Source organism: Anneissia japonica, unplaced genomic scaffold (genome assembly GCF_011630105.1).
Source record: "Anneissia japonica isolate Jap-2015-1 unplaced genomic scaffold, ASM1163010v1 scaffold287991_len637273_cov151, whole genome shotgun sequence".
NCBI lineage: Eukaryota > Metazoa > Echinodermata > Crinoidea > Comatulida > Comatulidae > Anneissia > Anneissia japonica.
In genome coordinates this window covers 91,102-113,803 of record NW_022692547.1, presented here as the reverse complement: position 1 = coordinate 113,803, position 22,702 = coordinate 91,102, and the positions used below count along the sequence as shown (strand labels likewise).

At 34.5% G+C, this 22,702-nt stretch overlaps 1 protein-coding gene across 2 annotated transcripts; it reads right to left on the bottom strand.

The window, feature by feature from the left end:
- Positions 1-4,792: 4,792 nt before the first annotated feature.
- LOC117100331 (centrosomal protein of 131 kDa-like) lies at positions 4,793-22,506 on the bottom strand. Of its 2 annotated transcripts, none has more exons than XM_033239981.1 (20): positions 22,369-22,506; positions 21,288-21,554; positions 20,491-20,587; positions 19,295-19,397; positions 17,254-17,898; positions 16,349-16,636; positions 15,868-16,069; positions 14,837-15,074; positions 14,545-14,611; positions 14,153-14,329; positions 13,533-13,658; positions 12,466-12,572; positions 11,395-11,491; positions 10,303-10,520; positions 8,670-8,895; positions 8,046-8,120; positions 7,568-7,716; positions 7,198-7,369; positions 5,940-6,136; positions 4,793-5,380 (listed from the first exon to the last, which is right to left on the bottom strand). In XM_033239981.1, exons 2-20 carry the CDS (start codon positions 21,535-21,537, stop codon positions 5,236-5,238), a joined length of 3,579 nt encoding a protein of 1,192 aa, XP_033095872.1. In that variant the 5' UTR covers positions 21,538-21,554; positions 22,369-22,506; the 3' UTR covers positions 4,793-5,235. The 2 variants fall into 2 exon arrangements, with proteins under 2 accessions (XP_033095872.1, XP_033095874.1); XM_033239983.1 differs by having other exon boundaries at positions 15,868-16,045.
- Positions 22,507-22,702: the final 196 nt, after the last annotated feature.

Here is a 22,702-nt window from a genome sequence, read left to right as displayed (position 1 = left end):
TTTGTGGTTAAACGCTTGTAACTTCATAAGGAAATGTCCGATTTAAATGATTTTTTTACCATTTTATAGCTATCATTTTACTCTTACTTTTATTTAGAACAATACAGTAAGTGCATAAACCTTGGCACACTGCAGTATTTTTTCACGCAAACTAGGTCAAATACATGGTTCACAAACCTTCACGCAACCAGAAGTGGCGCCAGAAATTTGCCAACAAGGGGTGCAACGGAGTGTCCAAGTCAAAGGGCCGACAAAGCCTTGCTGGTCGACGGCTCGGAATAAAAAATCCCTGGTAAGGTTCACGGGGAGAGTTTTCTAACCTTAGGCCTAGACCTTTGCCTGCAGCCTAGTAGTAGGCCTAGGACAAGGGAGCCAGTAGTCCCAGGGTCCCTGCCCTGACTGGACCGGTCCCCCAGGCCTACTAGCAAAAAGATTGAGCAGGATATCCGATAGGCTAGGCTTAGGCTACTAGATTAGCTGGGCCAAGCCTACCTAGTCCCAACTGAATTTTTTCGCTAACAAAAATGCATTATATAATGTGATAAGAAACGGATCAGATGCCAGCCAAGAAAAGCATAAACAGGGCCTACCTTGTCTTAACACAACATGTGTAATTTGTTATTGTTTATTATGCCCAGGGTCTGGGTTATGCGCACAGTGTTTACTCGTAATGTCCGCTATGGAGTGCGCCCTCTATCACCGAAAACTTTTTGTTTTCATAGTAGGTGTATAACCACACCGTACTCGCGCGAATAAGTTTTTTGGATGCTTTTAATCCGGTATTTAAACATAGTTTATAGCGCCTAATAGCCAGGACTTCTTTAAAAGAAATATGTTGGTATTATTTTCTGAAATAGGCAACTGTTTTACATAAATCGTTTTGTTTACACATCAGTCATAATAATAATAATAATATTAAAAATAATAGTAAAGCAGAAATGCTTGGCTCAAGGACACAAGCAAAATGCACAGCGAGAGATTGAAAACCCGACCTTGATGTTGGGAACCAAACTGTTCCCGTTGCACCAAACCACTGACCACATCAGTAATTGACGTTGTTTTTTTAATCCTGTGTAAAAGCGAATGCAATTTGCATCTTCGGAAAGTAAATTTCTGTTAATGGAGTGAAACCAAATGAGAATGCTCTATGAAAAACAGAAATCTGTGGTCTATTAAAACTTTTATTTTATAACCATCAACCTTGTCCTACAGAAAACTTATATTTTACTGATCTATCTATACCATGTTCAATCATATCCATTGAGGATATTACTTACCTCACATAGTTCAGTATCAAATAGAAAATGCATCTGACTTCAAATAGCCTTACTGAGCATTTTACTGGTAATTCTCAACAAAAAAAAAACAAGTTGCGAGATAAACAATTATATGCTCAGGTACCTTGGTTGAATGACCTGTTGGTATGTTTGGTGGCATAATATTAGTAGTGTAGCAGTATGTTTGTAGCATCTGTTTATGTTAAGTGTCTGTGTCTTTTGCATGTTAGCGTGAGATACAGTTGTAGCATGTATATATGTTTGCATGTGTTAGTTTTAATATACAACATTTTCATTTTGCAAACCAAACACAAACATAATATAAAAACAGTATTGTGCCAAGAGTTTGTGGCATGTTTGTGGAATGTTTAACATGATGCTTGTGGCATGATTTGTTTGCATCTGTGGCATATGTTTGAGGTTTTTGAGGCATGTGATTCTGGCATTATTTGATTGTAGCATGACATATTATTAGCAGTGGGTGTGTGTCTCCACCTAAAATAATAAACCTACAGTACTCAAACTTTACATCACTGAAAGCTGTACCATTTCATCTGTGTTAACTTAAAACAATAAAACTGTTGATATTGAAGTTTCAGCTTTCAACTGAAAATAAGAATGGAGAAGGCGAAGTGAAAGAAGGGAAAATGACAAAAGGAAATAACAGATAAGAAATAAAAGGAAAAGAATAAAAAGGAATGATTTAAAATGAATGGAAAGGGATAGAAGAAAGGATAAAAATAAAAATATAAAGGAATTGAAACAGGGAATAGAAAAGAAGAAATGAAAGAAAGGAAAGATGAAATATGAAAGAAGAAATAGATGGAAATGTAAGAAAAGGAAATACATATTTCACAAAGCAAACTGGTATTTTAAAAAAAAAATTTTAATAAAAAAAAAATACAAAGTACAGTACTGGTACAGGTATTTATAACCTCTTCCTTGAGGTTATAAAGCACAGTTCTTTTCACTTGTCATTGGGTCCACATGCTTTAAGTGTTGCTGCTGGTAATCAGTGCAGGAGCAGCCAACCCCACCAGGTACCAATTTATACTCCTAGGTGGAGAGAAGTCACGCAGATAAAGTGCCTTGCTCAAGGACAAAAGTGAAATGGACAGCAAGGGATTGAAACCCCGACCTCGAGGCTGGGAAACCAAAACTGTTCCCGCTGCAGCAAACCGCTTCCATAAAGTTAATTGCATATGCTAATATTTTTAGCAATGAATCTGATTTAAAAACACACACAGGTATGGTAACGGTAGATTTTTAGTATGGTTGGGACAGAAAGTTGATTCTTGGATCTTTCTGAAAGCCTTCAGTGTCCTAGAATATCCATTTGTACAAAACCTATCAAAGTTTTTGTTTTTTTTCGGAGTCTGGCTTTAATGTAAGCATTCGTATTAAGTACGAATAATAATTTATATTCCCCCACTTCATTACTGTACAAACAGCTTAATTTATACAATTTCTCAAAATAATATCCAGTTTCTAACAAAATTCACAATAGTATAAAAAACTTAGTATCTCACTATACAGATGTATTAAAGCATTTTACATTTATACACACTTTTTACATTTTTCAACACCTTGAATATACATTGAAATTAAAATGTCATAAAAGCACAAATTAAATGACAGCTTCATGTGACTTTTTGATAAATTATAGTGAGCTCACAATTCTTCTACAATGTAAAAGTAAACATTCTGTGTTCTCCAACATACAACAACAGAGACACTCATTAATAATTAAACTAGTAAATCATGTGTTCATTATTCAATAATAATAAATTATTCTAAATAAAATAATAATAAATTATTATTTACCTCATTAATAATTAAACCATGTGTCCATTATTAAATAATAATAATTATTCTAAATAAAATAATAATAAATTATTATTACCTCATTAATAATTAAACTATTAAACCATGTGTCCATTATTAAATAATAAATTATTCTTAATAAAATAATAATAAATTATTATTCACTCATTAATAATTAAACTATTAAACCATGTGTCCATTATTAAATAATAATAAATTATTCTTAATAAAATAATAATAAATCATTCTTAAAAACGAAAGTACTGTACAACATTGGCAGGGCTTGCATTAATAAAATCAATGTGAAAAACAGATGCATATACTGTATGTCAGTTATAGGCTGGCTTAAGCTTTGTCGTGATCATCATCTTTTTCTTTGACAATAAAACTGTTGTGCCTGTATATACTGTAGTCGTGATCTGCCTATATATGCCTAAATATGGTCATGATGATATCACGTCATGACCATATTTAGGAAAAAAGTTCTGTCAAATAAAACTGAATACCTATATTGTCTGGACAGGGGTTAACATTTAAAAAAATGACCTTTTGAGTATATTTCCAGCACGATTAAAATCGTAACGGTACTGGTTTGGTCTTCAGGAACTCGTGCTTCGTACAGGACATTCCATTTATAGAAAAAGCTTTTTTATTGGAGAAAGCATACCTGTCATTAGTTATAGTAGCTTAGGTGAATACCAACTCTGGCAATATCAAATTGATTATAAGATTCAAAAATAGTAATCTTATTATTGTAGTAGTGACACTATGTCCACATTTTAATTTTTGTTATTTATTTGTTATTGTATATTATTTATATTTAAAGTTAATGTATTGTTTAAGTATGAATTACTACGTCCATGTTAAATTAATCTTATCTATTAAAATTGTATATTTTAATAAAATAGTAATAGGCATAGGCATAGCCGAGGCCTAGCCTAAGCCTAAACCTAGTGACTATGCGTGTAGCCTAGTCACATGTATAAAATTATGAATAAAAAGTATGAATAAACACAAATTGTGAAAGAATAAAGGAAGAAGGAAGAATAGGAAAGAGATTTGGAGCGGCTGAAATATTATCCGAAAATATACAATAGTAGTCAATATGCTATTATTGCATTACGGTTTTGTAAACATTTTTGGGCACTAATCGTCAGAGGTCTCGGTGCTACAGCCTACACTTTTCATATTTCGACATCTACATGAAAGCAGGCAGCAGTGGAAAATATTTCAGATTCCAATTGAAAATCCAAGAATTTTAATCCAAATCAGGCCACTTGTTTCAAGCCCTTATGCAAAGGCACTTTATCTACATTGTTCCACTCCATCTAGGAATTGAGTACTTGGTAGAATAGAGAATTAAGGCATGTCCAGATTATCAGATTTTCTTTGACAAATAAAACTGTTTTATGCCCATATATAGTCATGATGTGCCTATATATGGTCATCATGTGATGTCATGATGAGCATGTGGCAGTCTGAACAGGGCTCATAGATTCATGAAGCATGACTGGAATTTTCCACAGGCAATGTTCGATGATTGCACATTTTGCATCTGGTTTCCTATGAACTTAAATGCTGCATGAATACAAATACACTAGACATTTAAATAGTTTCTCAATCATAACATTAGAACAAAAACAACGAATGCTACTCGCATAGCCTGACAAAATCTTGTTGATAACTTCGATGAAAGTTTGCAGTAAGTTTACAATTTTCCTTGGTTTGATATCATTGAAACAGTTCTACAAATACAGTACACTACACATCATCCATGCCTCTCTCATATAATTGGTATGCAGCTGTATTTAAACCTATGCATTCACTAAAATATACAATGTATACCAACATGTCATAGAAAAGTTGCTTTGAAAAAACTGTCACCTATTATGGGTGATGTTAATAAATATTGGTGTAAACATGTGAATATGTAACGCTCATATTTTAAAGCAACTACATGCTCAGAATGAAGGAAAACAATATGCTTTATTTTAGAAAGTAATTAAGTATTAATTGACTCTCTGAAACAAGCCTCCTTCCATCTACTACTCTAGCGATACTGCACATACATCAGAGGAAAACCAGTCTGGTCTGCATCTATACTGATTTTTAACCATTCGCATCAGATTTTGCTTCACTTTTTCTTGGACAGACTGAGAAGCTGTTTTCGCTGCTGTTCCAAAAGCGCTTCCAAGTGGTCAGCTCGTTTCGTTGCCGCATCGTATTGCTGACGTAGTTGATTTACTGTGTCCTCTTTCTTGACAATGGCTTGTTTGACCCTGCAAAGATAATCAAATAAAATGTACATTGCACCTAACAAACAGGTTTTAAAACAGTTCATATGTTATAGGAATGATGTTTGCCAAACAAAATGCATTATCGTACATAATGCTCAACTATTAAACATTCACATTTTCATATTATTATGTACAAAAAGCCTCAAAAAGGTGAGTTTGGGGGTAATTTTGGGGTTTTATGTGTAAATTAATAATATTAACAAGAAAACACCAGTCACTGTTTTAGAAATAAGGACCAAAACATGCTGGAATGTCAAAATTTCTGAAATCCACTTTTTAATTGCACTAAACTAACCTGATTTCTCAAATATTGTTCTTTTTACGGCTGTGTATTCGAACGCTTGTAACTTCATAAGGGAATGTCCGATTTAAATGATTTTACTACTATTTTATAGCTCTCATTTTACCGTTTAACCCTGTATTAATAACTAAAAATTGATTATTGTGATGAATGACTGGTCTTGCTTCGTCAATTATATAAAAAATATATGTATATATATATATATATATATATATATATATATTATTCTCAACAATTTACCGTTTATGAACTTCCTCCAATTCCTCCTCCTTACTCTTCTCGATTCTCTCTATTTCTAGTTTGTGCCTTGCTCGCATTTCCGACATCTCATTCTTCAGACGTCTGTTCTCCTCTTCAGTGGCAACCAGACGATCTGCAAACTCTTGTCGGATAACTTCTTGTACATTTTTCCTCTCCTTAGACAGTGTGTCACATTCCTGAAAATATAAAAAAAATTAAATTAATGCGCTGATATATTTCATGCAGCAAACTATGGAATTTCCCCCACAGGCATCGTTCCAATGACTGGGGTAATAATTATCATTATCATCATCATTATTATTATTATTATTATTATTATTATTATTATTATAAATTATTTGGAATCAAGTATGAAGATAAGGTTTGTATTATTACTTTTTGATAATTATGCTACAAATCAAATGCAAGAGCTCATTAATATTAATTAATTTTAACATTAAAGATAATAAATGCCAAGATTTGTTAACAATAACTTCCTTCATAATCCTTCACCATTATGAACACTTGTAATTAGAACTATTTTATTCAGGAGTATAAATGGGTACCTGGTAGGATGTTGTGGCATTGAATGTCCTACTATTAATTTTGTGTCCTATTAAATGTGCACGACTAGGTATACTCAACAGGGAGCAGAGATGATTGTACTTTGTGCTGGTTTTCCATTGTATGTTATCCAGAAACCAAGGGTAGTAATGCTCAGTGCCTTTGATTATTCAATTTGAAATTGGTGCTATATAAATATTTGGCATTATTATTATTATTAATTATTATTATTATTATTATATAACAAAGAAACAATGTGTCCTGATGACAACAGAAAGAAACAATTGAAAAAATGATAAGTACTTTAGTTAATGATGGTGGTGACAATAACTATTATTTCTATTTTAGCATTTACTGTTGACCATTCTTTTTCATTTCTATGATATATTTTCATTCATTCAACTTCGACAAGTAATAAATACATACATCAGATAGAGAAGATACTGCAATAAGCAGCAACCTGAATGGTTCTGTACAATCAAATATTAAAACACATCAATATACATACACATCTAAATACACAAAACACATAATATACACATGTATATTTATTTTCCGTCTTGTACATTTTGTTAGTACAATTTTAAAAGCATGTACCCAGTGGCTATGTTATATCGATGTTGCTTTTCAATAAAACCTGTTTTTAAAAGTAAAAATAAATAAATAATAAGGAGATACTTCAAAATGTTCTTACCTGTTTAATGCTGTTTACATCCTCTTGTTTCTGCTTGATGAGCGAATTCAAGCGGATGTTGTCGCCCTCTACATCAGCTAGCCTTGCCTTTGTATCGTTATAACGCTCCTGCGTGTTTCTCTCCGATAACTCCATCTCTCGTAGTTCACCTTCGTATTTATCACGTATACGTCTGATAGAAGTAAAATAAGGAAACTTTAAATTAAAAAATAACTGAGCGGTTAGTGCATAATTTTCTATTAAAGGTATTGTTTATGAGGGTCAGAGGTAAATTGATTCACTCTAATATATCTCTACAATATGCAATGACACCAACACACATAAATTTTGAAATTTGAAAATAAAGGCAATTAGTATTTAATCAACGTACTTTATTCTATTCTCTGCAGTTCTCTCAACTTCTTCACGTGTGACCGTTGCATCATCCTCCAATCTTTGAATCACAAGTTCAATCTCTTTGTCACGGTCTTGGCGAACATGTTCTCGTAGTTCCCTCTCCTTTGACAGTAGCAATGTTTCCTTAAATAAAAGATATATATGATATGATATTATTTTAAGCAAGAAACATTTAACAGTGTTTGTATACAAAAAACTTCAGTGTTTAAAGATCTGTCATGACCTAAAAAATAAAAATGCAATTCCATAGTGTATTTGCTGAATTTGTATATTTAAAGTTGGTCACAATAACAAATTTAAATGAGAAAGAATTCCACATAATAAATCATTATAATTGCTATTAAATGTTTGGACATGATCCAAAATGGTATGCACTGATATAATTCAATATACTATAACAATCAAAATTATTTGGAAGATATATGTAGTATTTATTTTCTCAGTATTTTTACCTGCTTTTTCATGTAATTTTCCACCCACGCTTCTTTTTCTAGTTTAAGTCTTTCCTCAAGTTCCCTGACTTCAGTCTGAAACAGAAGCCAAAATATAGGTTTATTAAAAGACTCACTTTTATATGTGAAAACTAAAGTCTATGCTACAACTGTCAGGTATTGAAATACAGTCAGAACATAACAACAGTCATTAAATTTGTGTATTATCAAAAAAATTTTGCTGCATTGAACACCAAGGAGGAAACAGCAGATCATAGATCAAATTATAGCCTTTGAGAAGGAATATTAACTGGTTAGATTAAGGTAAAACAACTGTCTGTATTTATAGACCAGTAACCACATCACAATTCTTAGGTAGATCATGTAGGTATTATTGAGATCATTCGAAAAAGATCTGCGCACGCAGCACTATGCAAATGAGCCACACGCACAGCTGCCGCAGCGCCTGAACAATGTTTGCCCGATGCTTTTGAGGTCTAATGCGTTCCCCACTACTAAATGCTCAACAGGCTTAGTTTACTAAAAAAATTGAACATGGTGAAATGAAGAGATCTTGCTGCTATTCATCCAGTCTGAAAACAGCGCAGTATAATTATGATAGATAAACAGGTAGATATATCTCACCACATGTCTTCTCTCCTGCTCTTCCCTGGCTTTCTCGAACTCCTGCCTCATGACTAATGCCCCCTTGTGGCTGTTTTCCTCTATCTGTGCTTGTAACCTATCCATCTCTTGTCGCTGTCTTCTAGATTGGTCTGATAGCCTCTCCTTTTCTTCCTGTATTTCTGCATACATCCTACGACGCTGCTGTTGGTAGGCAGATTCCTCCTGCTCTAGTTGCTTCTCGTACCTGAAAAATGAAGATTGGAGATGGAGTATGGTTCAAGTAATTCAAATTGAGAATCCTTGGTTGAAATCTTGTAAAAACCTCTTCCGAAATATGTATTTACTATTTATTTGAACTATCTTTATAGAGTATTACCAAAGATAATAAATAGAAGAAGATAGAGCAGTTTGCGATATAGTAAAAAAGGTCAATGAGGGCGTCTCTGGAGCAATTTTCCTTCATCCTAGAGGCGGCGCTATATATTTCTAATCAAGAGATAAATCCAAGGCACCGCTCGAGTTTGTTTGTTTCCTTAGTTTCTCCACTTCGTTAAATGGTCACATTATTTCCTCCATTCTAGAGAGGGCAGACGTTCCATCAATTTTAATGCAAAATACGCGTAGAGCTCATTCTTCTGCTATTTAAGTTTTTTGGTATTACCTCTCTATTTAGATTAAAATTTCTTCAACTGGGTCTCACATATAGATTTTTTTTATTTCTTTATTTGTACAATACAAAGAAAAAAAGTTGGACATAGAATAAAAAAGCAGCATATATTACAGTATAAAGACCTAAAAATTACTTTAAAAAAATAAAGCATGGAATAAATATAAAGTTATAAAAGGTCAGAATATATTAAAATTCATCAATGGGCAAAAATAAAAAAAAATATTCAACATACAAATAACAAAGATGCCAGGATGACCCATGAAAGTTGTTAACCTTGAAACAACTTAGAGAAACCCAACAACTCAGATATACCCTGTTTAACTTAAAAGGAAAATGTATGTGATGAGCAGTGTTCTTCCCAGGCCCTTGAAGCATCATGGTACCATGATGCTTGGGACTTTCCCCATGATGCTCGACAGTTAGCCATGATGCTTGGAACATCTTCCATGATGCTTTTATCAGGGAACAGTTAATAAATAACTGTTCCCTGCTTTTATATAGACTTAAATTGCAATTAAGGATATTTCAATGCCTCCTAATTATAAAAAATATCTTGTGTCAGTCCCAACTATAGTGGACTTAACACTTACCATGACGCTTGCCCATGATGCTAGGGAGAACATTGATGAGGTACTATATGTACTTGTGGAATAAAGAATTGATTGATATCTTTAGAAATTGTTAACTTTGTTTAATCATTTTAAATAGGCAGTGGGTATTGTTACACCAGCCTTAAAAGAATTCTTAATTTTGATTGCAAATCATTTTATGTACGGATTGGATTAGGAAAATAACATCCAATCAGAATTAAGAATCTGTACAAGACTTGTGTAACAATAGCCACTACCTGTTAAATAATAATATACAATTGAATATTAATTAACATTTGAGAGATTTTCAAATTATACTACAGCCTGCATTATTAAACTGTTATTCATGGTATTTATATCCAATCTTTAAACTAAAAACTGTTGATGATACCTCTGCTTTGCAAGTTCCCTTTCACGTGCGCACGCAGCGTCCTTCTCGTCCGCAAGTTGTTCACGTAACTCCTCAATATGCCTAATGTATTTTTGTCCCGCTCGTTCTTCTGACTGCAACTGCTCTGCTTCGTGTATAGTTTTAATTTTCTTGACTTCAGCTTTATGTTTTGCAATTAAACGTTGGATCTCAGGCTCTAACCCTTTAACTGTAATTTCCTAGAATGATAGAATTTTATTTATGAGATAAGAGATTTTACAATGGTAGCATCAAATTCTAAAATCAGTATTAATCTGTAGCGGAATGGTAGCTTGGAACATTAAATATTTTCCTTTTAGTTCCAAGGTGCCCAATTCAAATCCTGTAATTGCTAAAAGTAATTTCACTATTTACGTCTCATTATATGACTACCGTATATACTCACATAAAAGGTGAGGCTTATAATAGTAATATATGATCGAAAAACAGAGGGTAGCACTACATACAGGTTTTAGATTATCAAAATCATGTTCCTCTTATGTGCGGATCGTCTGTAACACGCAAATTTACTACCACAATGAAGCTACCAAATTTTAGTATGAATGAACGCAATTTTAAATACGAGGAAATAAAATTTCGATCAACATTTAAAAACTCATAAAATAGTATTATTTGGAAGAGTAACCTTGCATTTGGCTCCACATTTAATCAGCTAGATGCAGTGTCTGGACCATAAAAAGCAGAAAAAAGTAGGAATTCTGACCATGTCTTATAATGGCCGACATACAAAAATCACCTGAAAATATTGTCAAACTTGGGATTCGTCTTATACGAGTATATACAGTATAATACAAGAATAAATGAGGTAATATTGCTGATGCTATTATTTGATCATGATCACAATCATTATTTCTGAATTTTTTTTTTTAATCCAGTTTTCATTTATTTGAAAATTTTCTCTGATCACAATTATTGGCAAAAATAAATAGGAAATTAGATAAAAGATTTTGATCACCATCAGTTTATCTTTTAAGTAGACAGTTGCTTACTTTTTTTTAACAAGAAAATATGCGACAAAAATTGTGAGAAAAGTATAAGTTATATAATGACTACCTTAATTTTCTTTGTCTTTTCATCAATCCATTTTTCTCGGCGTATTTTCTCAGCTGCAGCCTGGACTTCTTTTAACTTCTGAATTTCTCTTCCATGACTTAAAAACAAAATACACAGAAAAATTGTAAGTAAATCTACATAACTTCAATGTTATTTACAAAAATTGTTAAAAATAGTATAATTTAATACAAATTACAATTAAGGGGATAATATTGTATAAATTAATTGTAGTTTGGTGGTTAGAATGCATGTCTTCTAATTCCACGATCCTGGGTTCAAATCCTATAAAGCTCTGTCCAGATTATCAAATTTTCTTTTACAAAAAAAACTGTGGTATGCCCATATATAGTCATGATGTGCCTATATATGGTCATGATGTGATGTCATCATGAACATATTTAGGTATGCCATATTATTTTGTCAAATAAAATTTTAGTCTGAAAAGGGCTTAAAAACTCAAGAATTTAACCAACCCAACTTCCTAAGCCTTATTCTATGAGAGGACTAGGATCATCAATGTCTGGAACCAGGCAAGCTATTCAAATAGTGGAAAATATAAATAGAGTTAATAGACCAAATTAGTCACCAAAGATGACATACCGAGTGGGTATAAAAAATATACAGAACCCAAGAGCTATGCTAATGCATTGAGTGGAGTATATTAAATTGTTTAAATCGTAATGAAGTTAAGCATTAAAGATACTTAATATAACAACATATACATTTTGAATGATTAATAGATTCATGAGACTAAGTTTGATTTGATTTACAATTCAATTCAGATAAAAAAATATTAAAGAGTTTTGAGAGGCCTTCTAGGGGCCTAGGATTATCACTTGGGTAACTCGCCACATTCAGCGCTGACTAATAGATCATTGTTGATTTAGGTACAAAATCAGCTTAAATACTGTCACCAAGTCATTTTGTTGCAATTTCTGTTTGAAATATTTAAATTACTGGAGAAACTTAAATTGCTAAATTGTAAAATAAGATGTTTCTTTTGACCACGATGACAAATGAGTCAAAAGAACGTAGCTTTGTTTTGGTGACTAATTTGGTAAAGGCAATTACCTCTCCTCCATTGTGTTAATCTTGGTTGAGTACTTCTTCTCCACATCTTTCAATTCTTTTAAAACCGTGTCATATTTTTCACTGAGCAACTTCTTGTCATCTATCAACTGTCAGAAAACAATGCAAGGAAAATAGTTAGACAAGAGTTTAATTAGACAAATAATAAAAGAGGGCAAATAGACAAATGAGAAAGAGCACAAAAAACAATTGTTATAACAACCGCTTCCTGATAATAATAATAATAATAATAATCAAAATATTTTAATTCGCTAATGTATTCTATCATCGTCATCATCATTAAACACATGGGTGGATTAGAAGCAATAATAAAATTCCTTGTCCAGGGACATAAGTGAGTGGTCAGCCAAAGAACCAAATGTCAACTTCATTATCATTATCAATCAACTACTCATCAACATAATAATTTAGACTCTTTGGATTGAATCAGACTTGATTTACACAGTGTGAACACAAAGGGAATACCAACAAAAGTTCAAAGACATATTTCCAGTGGGGTCCTTCTGGTGGTGATTGGGCAGTACACTTGGAGACAATCCCCTACTGTATTCCAAAGAGTGTATTGCATACCATTAATTTGCACAAGGGCCATATTATTGCACACAGGACTCACAACATCCGAAAGAAGACAATGCACATTTTTACACTTGAATTTCAGCCATTCCACTAAAACACATAAACAGCAACAGACAGAATGAAACCAGGTGCTAAAGGTTAATAATGGATCCCTGCAGTTTAGTGCACACAACAATGGCTACCACTAGTTCAGCTGACTGAGCTAAGCAGCTTTCCAAGACAAAGTTACTTCATAACATACATAATAGGGAACTTTCCATTGCACTAGGAAGGTAGGACGTACAACATGTAATGATGTCATCTGCGCACGCGAGAACATTGAGTTTTTGTTGTCATCTGGATTCTATTATGCAGTTTGGCCAGAATCCATCTTGTGCAGAGCACATAGGACGGTCACAGAAAAATGAATCAGTTCCAGCATTACGCCATCGTGCAAACCGAAAGCTCCTATTGCCTGATGAGGAGTACTGTACCTGATCAATAAATGACAAATGCCTCTTTATTGTGCTTTCATATTCTTCCTTTTGATGATTCACTCTTCTCTTCATCTCCTTATCTTGCTCCTTAGCATGGCGAACTGTAAGCTCACGCTGTTGACTCTACAAAGATAACGGTGTCATAATTGCAACAAGGTAAGTCACTAATAATATCAGTACCACTACTATGTTCCTATGCCATCATCATCTTCTTCCTCCTCAATTTTTTCATCCTCCTCCCCATACATACTACCACCATCACCACCAAAATCATTAACATCCTCAGTACGACTACTATCTTCAATTACCTTCATTAAATTCATACTATTATTATTATTATTATCATCATCTCCATTATGATCATCACATTATCATTACACCAGCCAATGGCAGCTAAATGTACTCTTGCAAAAGAGACAGCAAAACTCAAGTATCATTGTTATCATTTTATAATCAACATTGAGGCCATCATCCTGATTACCAGCATTGTCATCCTCATCTTCTTTTCATCATCATGATAATGATGTTCATTATCATTTTTATCATCTTCATCATCATCGCCATCACTATTATTATGCATATCTCATCACACACAATACGTTGGTTAGCAAATTTACCAAGGACTTCTGAAGCATTTTCAAAGACCTCTCTTTCTCCTCCAGTTGCAGTTTCTGCGTGAGCACAGTGTTGGCGATCTCTGATGCTGCTGCTGATGCCTCCTCCATCTTACTGATGTCTTCTGCCGATGGAACAAAGGCCAATGATTGGCTGGTCCGTGGGGTTGTCTTCCTGGACTATTGGGAAACAACCATTCATTGCTTTTGAACAAATATAAATTCTGGAGAAATTAAGTGGATGTACTAATTATGGATTCTACAATCCTTCACAATGACCTCTACTGAAAAGACCATCACATGGCAATGTGATGGTCACAATCACAATAAGTGTAATTTCTGTGTGATGCTAAGAGAAAACATATTTTGAATAATGGAAGGAAATTCATTATTACCTGGCCAAAATCTGTGACTGTGTCTTGATCAGTCTTCTCAACTTCATCCAGAAATGTCATTATGCTTCTTAAAAATGAAAAAAAAAATCAAATTGACTTTGTATGTCAATTTTTCTGTATATAAAGAGACATCCATGGAAACAAGCCTCTGGCTTATAGAGCTATCCCCTGCTTTTCATTTTCAACAGCTCTGGTTTTATTGTGTTTTGTAGTTGTATAATATTTTTCTTGTGTTTTTGGAAAGAAATTTTTGATAAAAATAATATAAATAAAATCATGGAAGGAAGTGTACCTTAGCTTATCTTCTGTGAGAAGGGCATTCTTGGTAGCCTTTGTAGGCTGTTGACTACTTGGCTTGGGCTTGGGGTCCGTATGACCACTAAAGTGCTGGAAATCATGTAAATTTTCAGCTGACAGGTAGACTTCTTTATCCCCTATATGAAGATTTGACCCTTCCTCTTGGCTATGACTTTCATATTCTGCTGCTATCTCCTCAGCGTCAGCCTGTTCGTCCTTATCAAAGATGTCCACTGTAAAAAGGTACAAAAACCAAACAATTCATATCTGATTCTGGTATAAATACCCACTTTGTTAGAAAAGACCTGACAGCAGATCTTTTGGCGCTTATTAGACAACAATTAATATAGTACTAGCATATACCTGTGCTCTGCACGGTGTTAACCAAGTGCGAAAAGGTGGCGAGGCATATACTTAAATATTGATGGGAAGTTGAGGAGGCATCATTGAGGAAGCTATAGTTACCTTTTCATTATTTTTTCTAAAGGATCGCTTTGTAGATAATGCTTTGTGTGAGTGTCCCAGCCGAATTATCCTAGTGATGAATTGTCCATTTTGATAATACACTGGAGTACAGTAACCCCTTGCATGTGAAAATGCAACATATATAGTCGGACATAAGATAAATATTTTTAATTATGATTGAAGTAGGTGGATAATCCTATAACTAACAAAATAGGCTGTGGATAATGTTCCGATGGATTAAAGTAAATCTGAGGTGCTGATTGGCGAAGCTGACTTGAACCTAAACTTCATTTTTCGCTATCTTAACACAACCCGATAAATAATTTATAGCCTTTTATAAGAAAAGAATAGGTATGGAACCAATAGAAATCCTGTGTATGGGAAATGCTGTTTCAGAGGAGATAGGTGACAACAAGGCATAACGGAATTAATATATAGATTGTATGACTGCCGTTGACACAGGGCAAGGGCAAGTAAAAAGCAAGTTCAAGGTAAAAGGAAAATCACATGCATTATGTAATGGTGTAAACCTATCAGTGTGGATGTAGATTTTAGACTTACACCATGCTGGTCCTTTCTTCTTTTCCGTTTCCTCTCTGGGTGTTGGACCACTCACTGGCTCCTCTAACAACTTCAGGGTATCCAGTAGGTCGGTGAGTGTGGTTTTAGTCTTTGCTTCGCTTCCCACATCCGTGTCTGCGTTTTCATGTGTTGTTTGTGACCGATGAGTCGTTGACTCCTGGAAAACAGAACATGATTCTAACTGTAAAAAAGCAATTTTGGTATAAAAAATCCTGGTGTGTTGTTTGAATTAGCAGTCATTGTTAACTCATAAACTAAAATATTTATGTAAGCTTATGCTAAAATAAATTTTAGGGATATATAAAAATACCAAAATATATATAACAGAATATTAATATTAGTAATAATTCACTTAAAAATTATAATATCAAATATAATCTAAATAAAAACAATGATAATCATAAGCATAATAATAATAACATGTTCAACACCACAAAGATTTAGGACACTTAATACGAACCTCAAAAATTTCATCCACACGTCTACCAACACTGCTGGCAGTTGCCGGCCGGTCAAGCAAAGGTACTTTACCAGCACTGCCTTCAGATTTGTCCATTGCAGGTGTTTTTGAACTCAGGCCAGCATCAGTTCGAGCTTTTGATGTCCTACCACTTGTACTGGATGCACGAGGACGTGCTTTCCCAACTGGCGCTTTGGATACTTTTCCGCTTTTTTGTAGAAATTTTATTTCATCCTCTGCCATTTTCTTGATATCTTCTTGCCTCTGTTGTCTTTTCTTTTGCAATTCCTGATGAAAGAAAATTATTCTAATAGGAGTCATGGTAGTTAGAACACTTGCCCATCATTCTAATTATCCAGGTTCAATTCCTGACAAACACACCTCTCAGTTCAGTCAGCTGTAAAAGAGTAACTGGTTGAAATATAATGAGGACGTTAGATGGCAGTATGCAAAGGCACTGTCCAACTTAATGTCCAAACTTTACAGCTCATTCTTCTACATTCAATAATGAACATAGGACTACCTACTTTCTTAGCATGAGGCGCAGCATGTAAAGAGTTGGACTTCTAGACTGATGCTTGTCACACTGCTTGTATCTTTAAGGCAAGACACTTCATTCCTTCACCCAGGAGTATAAATGGGCACATGGTAGGAGGTGAATGATTCAGAATAATTAGTAGTGCGGATTACACGCATAACTAGGAATACTCTACAGAAAACGAAGGAGGTTGAACATTGTGTATGCTTGATTCTGTAACCAATGACGAGGGAAAAACACTGCCTTGAGCAGTTTAGTGGATATGTGCGCTAAAGAAATCCTATATAGTATAAATACGTAATAAATAATATAAATATTTTTAATTGTCTGAATATTTAAGTAATCCTTGTGTTCTATGTATACCTACTTTGATGGCCTCCTGCCTCGCCAACCTAGCTTTCTCATCTCGTCTTCTTTGTTTCATGAACTCTGCCCTCTGTTCCTCTTCCATGGAGCTCTGTTCCTGCATCATTGCTTTCTGTCGTTGCTGTTTCTTCTGGCCCAGCAGTCGCCGAATTTCATCCTCTCCAGACTTCTTGTTCTGCAAGTGCTTCCTGAAAGATCTCTGTATTGTGCACGCTGCTTTGTTTACCGTTGCTATGTACTCCTCGGCAACGTCCTGATTGACAGGTGGAGGGAAATTGTTGATTGAGTTGGATTTCTGCAATGATACTTGCGTAGCTCGACTCTCATCTCTTGGGCTGAGCTGCAATGAATTCTGTGAACTTCTGAGAGGGCTTGGAGGCCTCCTAGAAAGTCCATTGTGATGGTTATTGCTTGTTACCTGAGAAGATGGATTCTGGTTAGAGTTTTTCAAGTTGGTTTGCGAATCGCGTAAAATGTTTGTCGTCGTAGTGAAGGTGGCAGCCACCTTGACAGGATGTCGGTGTTCTGAATTCACAAGACTATTCAGTTGTTCAGGCATGTCGTGCCGGTCTGTGTTTAATTGAAATGAATCGATAGTGCTGCTACTTCTGGCACTGGATGGAATCTGGAATGCTCTGGCAGAGGTCTGTAACAAACAACAAAATCAGATTGACATTAGCGATAGGTGCAATATTTCAATTTTCTGGTCTTTTGTTAAAACCACTGTAGTACCTTTAATTAGGGCAAACAAAAAAAATTATTGTGTTGGCCACGTCTGACTGACCAAAAATGTTTGAAACTGAGAGTTGGTATATTAGTTCTTTTTCTTTACATCGAAAAAGATTTTTTTTTTACGAGCTAAAAAGGCTGGAATAGGCCTATCTTGCAATGTTAGGCGATGCGACAGTGTTATGCGATCATTTTGCTCTTCAATATAGATTTTAAAATGGTCTTTGTTGTATTTTTGTGTATTTTCTACTTTGTAGGCATAAACAATTTTTGGTAAAAAAAAAATAAAACAAAACGAAAAATCTTTTCCTACCGACCTACTCATTTTTTGGATTTTTCCAAAACATGGCCAACACAATATATTTTTTTATGGCCTTTGGGTGTGTGACAGTCATTTAAAAATGCCTGGTTAACGTACTCCAAGCTCATTATTAGGCTTAGGATGTGACGTTGATTTAAGTAGTGGGCATGAAGTGCTCAGCCATGTTCCAAATTGTGATAGTGGCGGAGGAAGATTGCAACAGAAATTAAAAAAATGTTCATTTGCAAAAATGGATTGTGGTTTTGTTAAGTAAGCACACTTAGCAATCTACGGCTCAACTACAAAAGACTGTTGTGCTATAGATTACTACAGTGTTACGTCACGATACCATGTGATGCTACTACGTTGCGTTCAACCGACGCCAGTTTCTCCACCGACAAACCATTGATCCCAATTTCTTACGTAATTATTAAGAAGTTGTATCTTAATTTATGTTTGTAAATGTTAATTGATGATTAAATGTGTGTTTGATATTACTAATATAATGCGAGCTTTTTGTGTTTTTAGTACATTTTGATAGTAAATTATTAGGTTTTAAAATGCCTATTCCAGAAAGCCTATTCTAAACCATTAAGATTATGAAGTCATCCAGGCGTAATTGAACGGCAACCAACGTCCAGAGGGTGCCACCTGGTGTTGTGACGACACGACTGTGGTACCCTATACGTTGCCCCGGTTTCACTAAAAGTTCTGTCTGCACTATACACTTTTATTGGACAAAAAACTGTTGTATGCCATATATAGTCATGATGTGTCTATATATGGTCATATCATGACCATATTTAAGCATATTTAACTTTGATAGTTTGGACAGGTGTTAAGCCCCACCCCTTGAATATTGTTGCTATGATCCCACAGAATGACTGACAGTGTCAACATATGAAAACATGTGTATTTGTGGGATAGGGTGTGTGTTCATATGACCCATTCTGATTGGTCAGTTGCTAAGTTTGATTGATAGTCTGGGGACGTCCATTATGCAATGACTCACCAAGTCACCTGATGCCTTTTTGCTTGAGGATTTGTCCAGCTTTCTTGGTTTCTGGATAATAGGCTTGTGACTTGAGTTGAACAGTGCAAGGAAATCATCATTGCTACGAACAGAAATAATACAAAAACGATTGTTTACTAGGCTAGCTCAAGCCTCACAAAGGAATATGTGGATTCCAAAGTCTAAAATACAAAGGGAATGCTTATTAACAAATATATTTCAAACTTACTAATGAAAATCATAATCACTTTACAAGAAATAGTTGCAAATCACTTTCACTTGACAAAGGTAAAACTGAATATTATAAGCATTCTTTTAAATGGCAAGGTGCAAATCTGTTCAACACTTTAAATGATGTAACAAAGTCATCAAGTAATTTAAATGTTTTTAAAAGCAACTTTAAGGCATCATTAGTGTAAGATCAATTATTTTTTATTGTATGTACGTAAATGTGTAAATTTTTAGTTAAGTTTTTGTTGTCTAAAAATATTTTGTACCCAGGGCCGCAAGGGAGACCAGTCTCTTTGACTGATTGAGCCACCTTGGTAAAATATTGAGAATAAATAAATAGATAAATTAATTAATTAATTAATTAATTTCAGATGTTTAATTGATTGCAATGGCACACGTCTGTCTGTCTGTCTGTCGGTCTGTCTGTGTGTGGTGAGTCTGTACTTACAGGTGCATAAGTAAAATACTACTGGACCGTTTTACATTAAATTTTCACACATTGACAATGTTACATGTATCTAGGTCCTCCTCAAATTTGGTGCTGATCGGAAGTTAGATGCAGATTTTAGAATGTTATCTATATATTTTCTGGTTGCAACAGACAGAGCCAACTCGAGCGGATAGTTAGACCTCATTTGACTAGGCCGAGGGCCATTATTTTTTTCAGTACACAGATATGGCGCAAAAAGGTGAGGGTTTGTAATCTCAGACTACCTTGTTTGCTATTTTATGCAATGATGTGGATTTTAAGGAAATAAAAGTGTGTTAATAAGGATGGGTGGAAGGCCATGAAATTAGCTTTAGAATGGGTGGAAAACTTCAGGGCTGGTTGGCCCCGCCCATCTCCGCCCACCATAACTATATCCTTGACTGAAGAGTCCATTACTGTATGCTGTGGATATTGGCACTATACAAATGTATGTTTGTTGATTGATAGATTAATTGATTGATTGATTGCACATTACCTATTTGATACTGGTGATTTTCTCAATGGTCTCCCTGGGCTAGAAACATCGCTGGCAACACTGCGATGACTTGACAATTCAAAGTTATTGCTAGTTGCTTTGAAAGGAACAAAAAAAAATAAATTATCGCAAAGATATATTTTACAATTTTTATTATAATTTTATTATCATAAAGATGATATTAACAGTTGATATTAAAATTTCAATATATTTATTTATAATTATGATTTTTTTTAAAGGATTAAAAATAATTCCACTTCCTCAGTCTCTCATATTGTGACTTTGTGAAAGAAGAGGAACTTGCTACTAAACATGTTAAATAGAAATTAGAAATAAAAGTACCAAAAATAGTTCAATATATGTGGTAAAGACTAGCCAAACCAGTTGCTCATCACAAATCCAGTTTCAGAGATAATGGCCAAAACATGCTGGAATGTCTACAGTTTTGAAATCTACTTTATTATGTCACTAAACTAACCTTTATATATCTATATATATGGTGCTATGCTGTTATTTTCCCCAATTTCAATGTTAAAACAACAATTTTTAATGATTTGGCGATGGTTGGTGAGAAATGCCCAAAATTATAAACTTTGAAGGCTGATTTCTTAAATATTGTTCTTTAAACAGCTGTATGTTGAAACTCCTGTAACTTCATAATGGAATGTCAGATTTAAATTACTCTTTTTACCATTTTACAGCTCTCATTTTACTGCTTAACTCTGTATTAATAACTAAATATCAATTTTTGCGACAAGTGACTGGTTTGGCTGGTCTTTGCCACATATAGAATATACCTCTCCTATGTTTAGGCCGTGCACCACCAGCACTATTGGACCCAGTAGTGTAGCCATTGCTGAGGCCTGTCTTCCTATCTCCACTTGGGCTCACTTTCAGCTTGTGATCTGAGCTGCGTCTTGCTGAAGTGTTTGACCTGCTAGAGCTAGGCTGGCTTCCTCCTCCTGCTGAACCAGGTCGGGTACGTCCAGCTGAGCTTGGTCTCTTCCTCTGAGATGCTATTTGTGAGCCTGTCAAGCTGAGATCCATTACATCATTCACTAGGCCTAGCATAAAATAAATTGTTTGTAAACAATTAATGAATTGAAGACTGTAAAGTAAAGCCTGCGCAGGGAACATATCATCCCTCCACACAAAAATCTGGCCTAGAAATCCGCTGCGCCTTTCAAAAAACATGGGCCAAATTCCGCACGGATTTTGCCGAAAATGAGGACTTTGACATAATCTTTATCTTAATATTAACCAATGTATTATTCGCAGCTATTTTCTACGGAAATTTAGGCTATTTTTTAAGGTACCATCCGTGCAACTAAACAAACTTCGCAAATATATAGGTCTAGGCCCTAAGTGGCTTTTTACGGCTCTAACACTATTCACTAGGTCACTACTGCAATAACACAGTAGTAAAATACTAATTATAGTTTGACAGCAATCATGAGTTTATTATTATAAATTTTCATTCCTGCTGTTCAAAATCTTCAAATTAAATTAGTTAAGTTTGTCTTTAATAATTATTTTAGTTTAACATGATTCCAATCAAAATAGATAAAATAGTACTTACTTGCATAATGTTTGAAATACAAAGGTACGGGATGGCCAAATATGGGTAGGACGAGTTAGTCAAAAGTATGGGTACGAGTTCACCAAAATTTCATTACGAGTTGGGATGGGAAGGAGTTAGACAGTATCCGTCCTAGCCTAGCCTAGTCTGCATAGGCTATTCCTAGATAGCCCACCTAGGGGCCTAGGCCTAGTCCTACTCCTTCCTAGCTAGGCAAGCCTCTAAGGGCCTGACCGAGGCTAGGCTGATTATAAGTTAATACGTTGCAAAATGACAAATAATAACATGAATCAACATACCGTAATTATAAAATGAAGAAAAATTTGTTGCTAATTCAAAATATTTTTACAAAACTCAGCTTCGCTCTGTTGTTGGTAATCATTCTGCTCGGTCTTCTTTCTGCTTCCATACCACCGTGCCACAGCAGTTCAATATTGTATCCAGCAGAGACACAAACATAGGTCGGCTAGTACAGTAATGGTTTTCGTATTTTACTAATAATGGCGAAGAAATAGGAGAATTTATGACAGCAAAAAATTAATAGAGTTTATCACAAACTAACAGAACCACAAAACTATAATAAAATAACTAGGCCTAGGCTTAACTAAAATTGAATGAAGATGCATTTTGTTT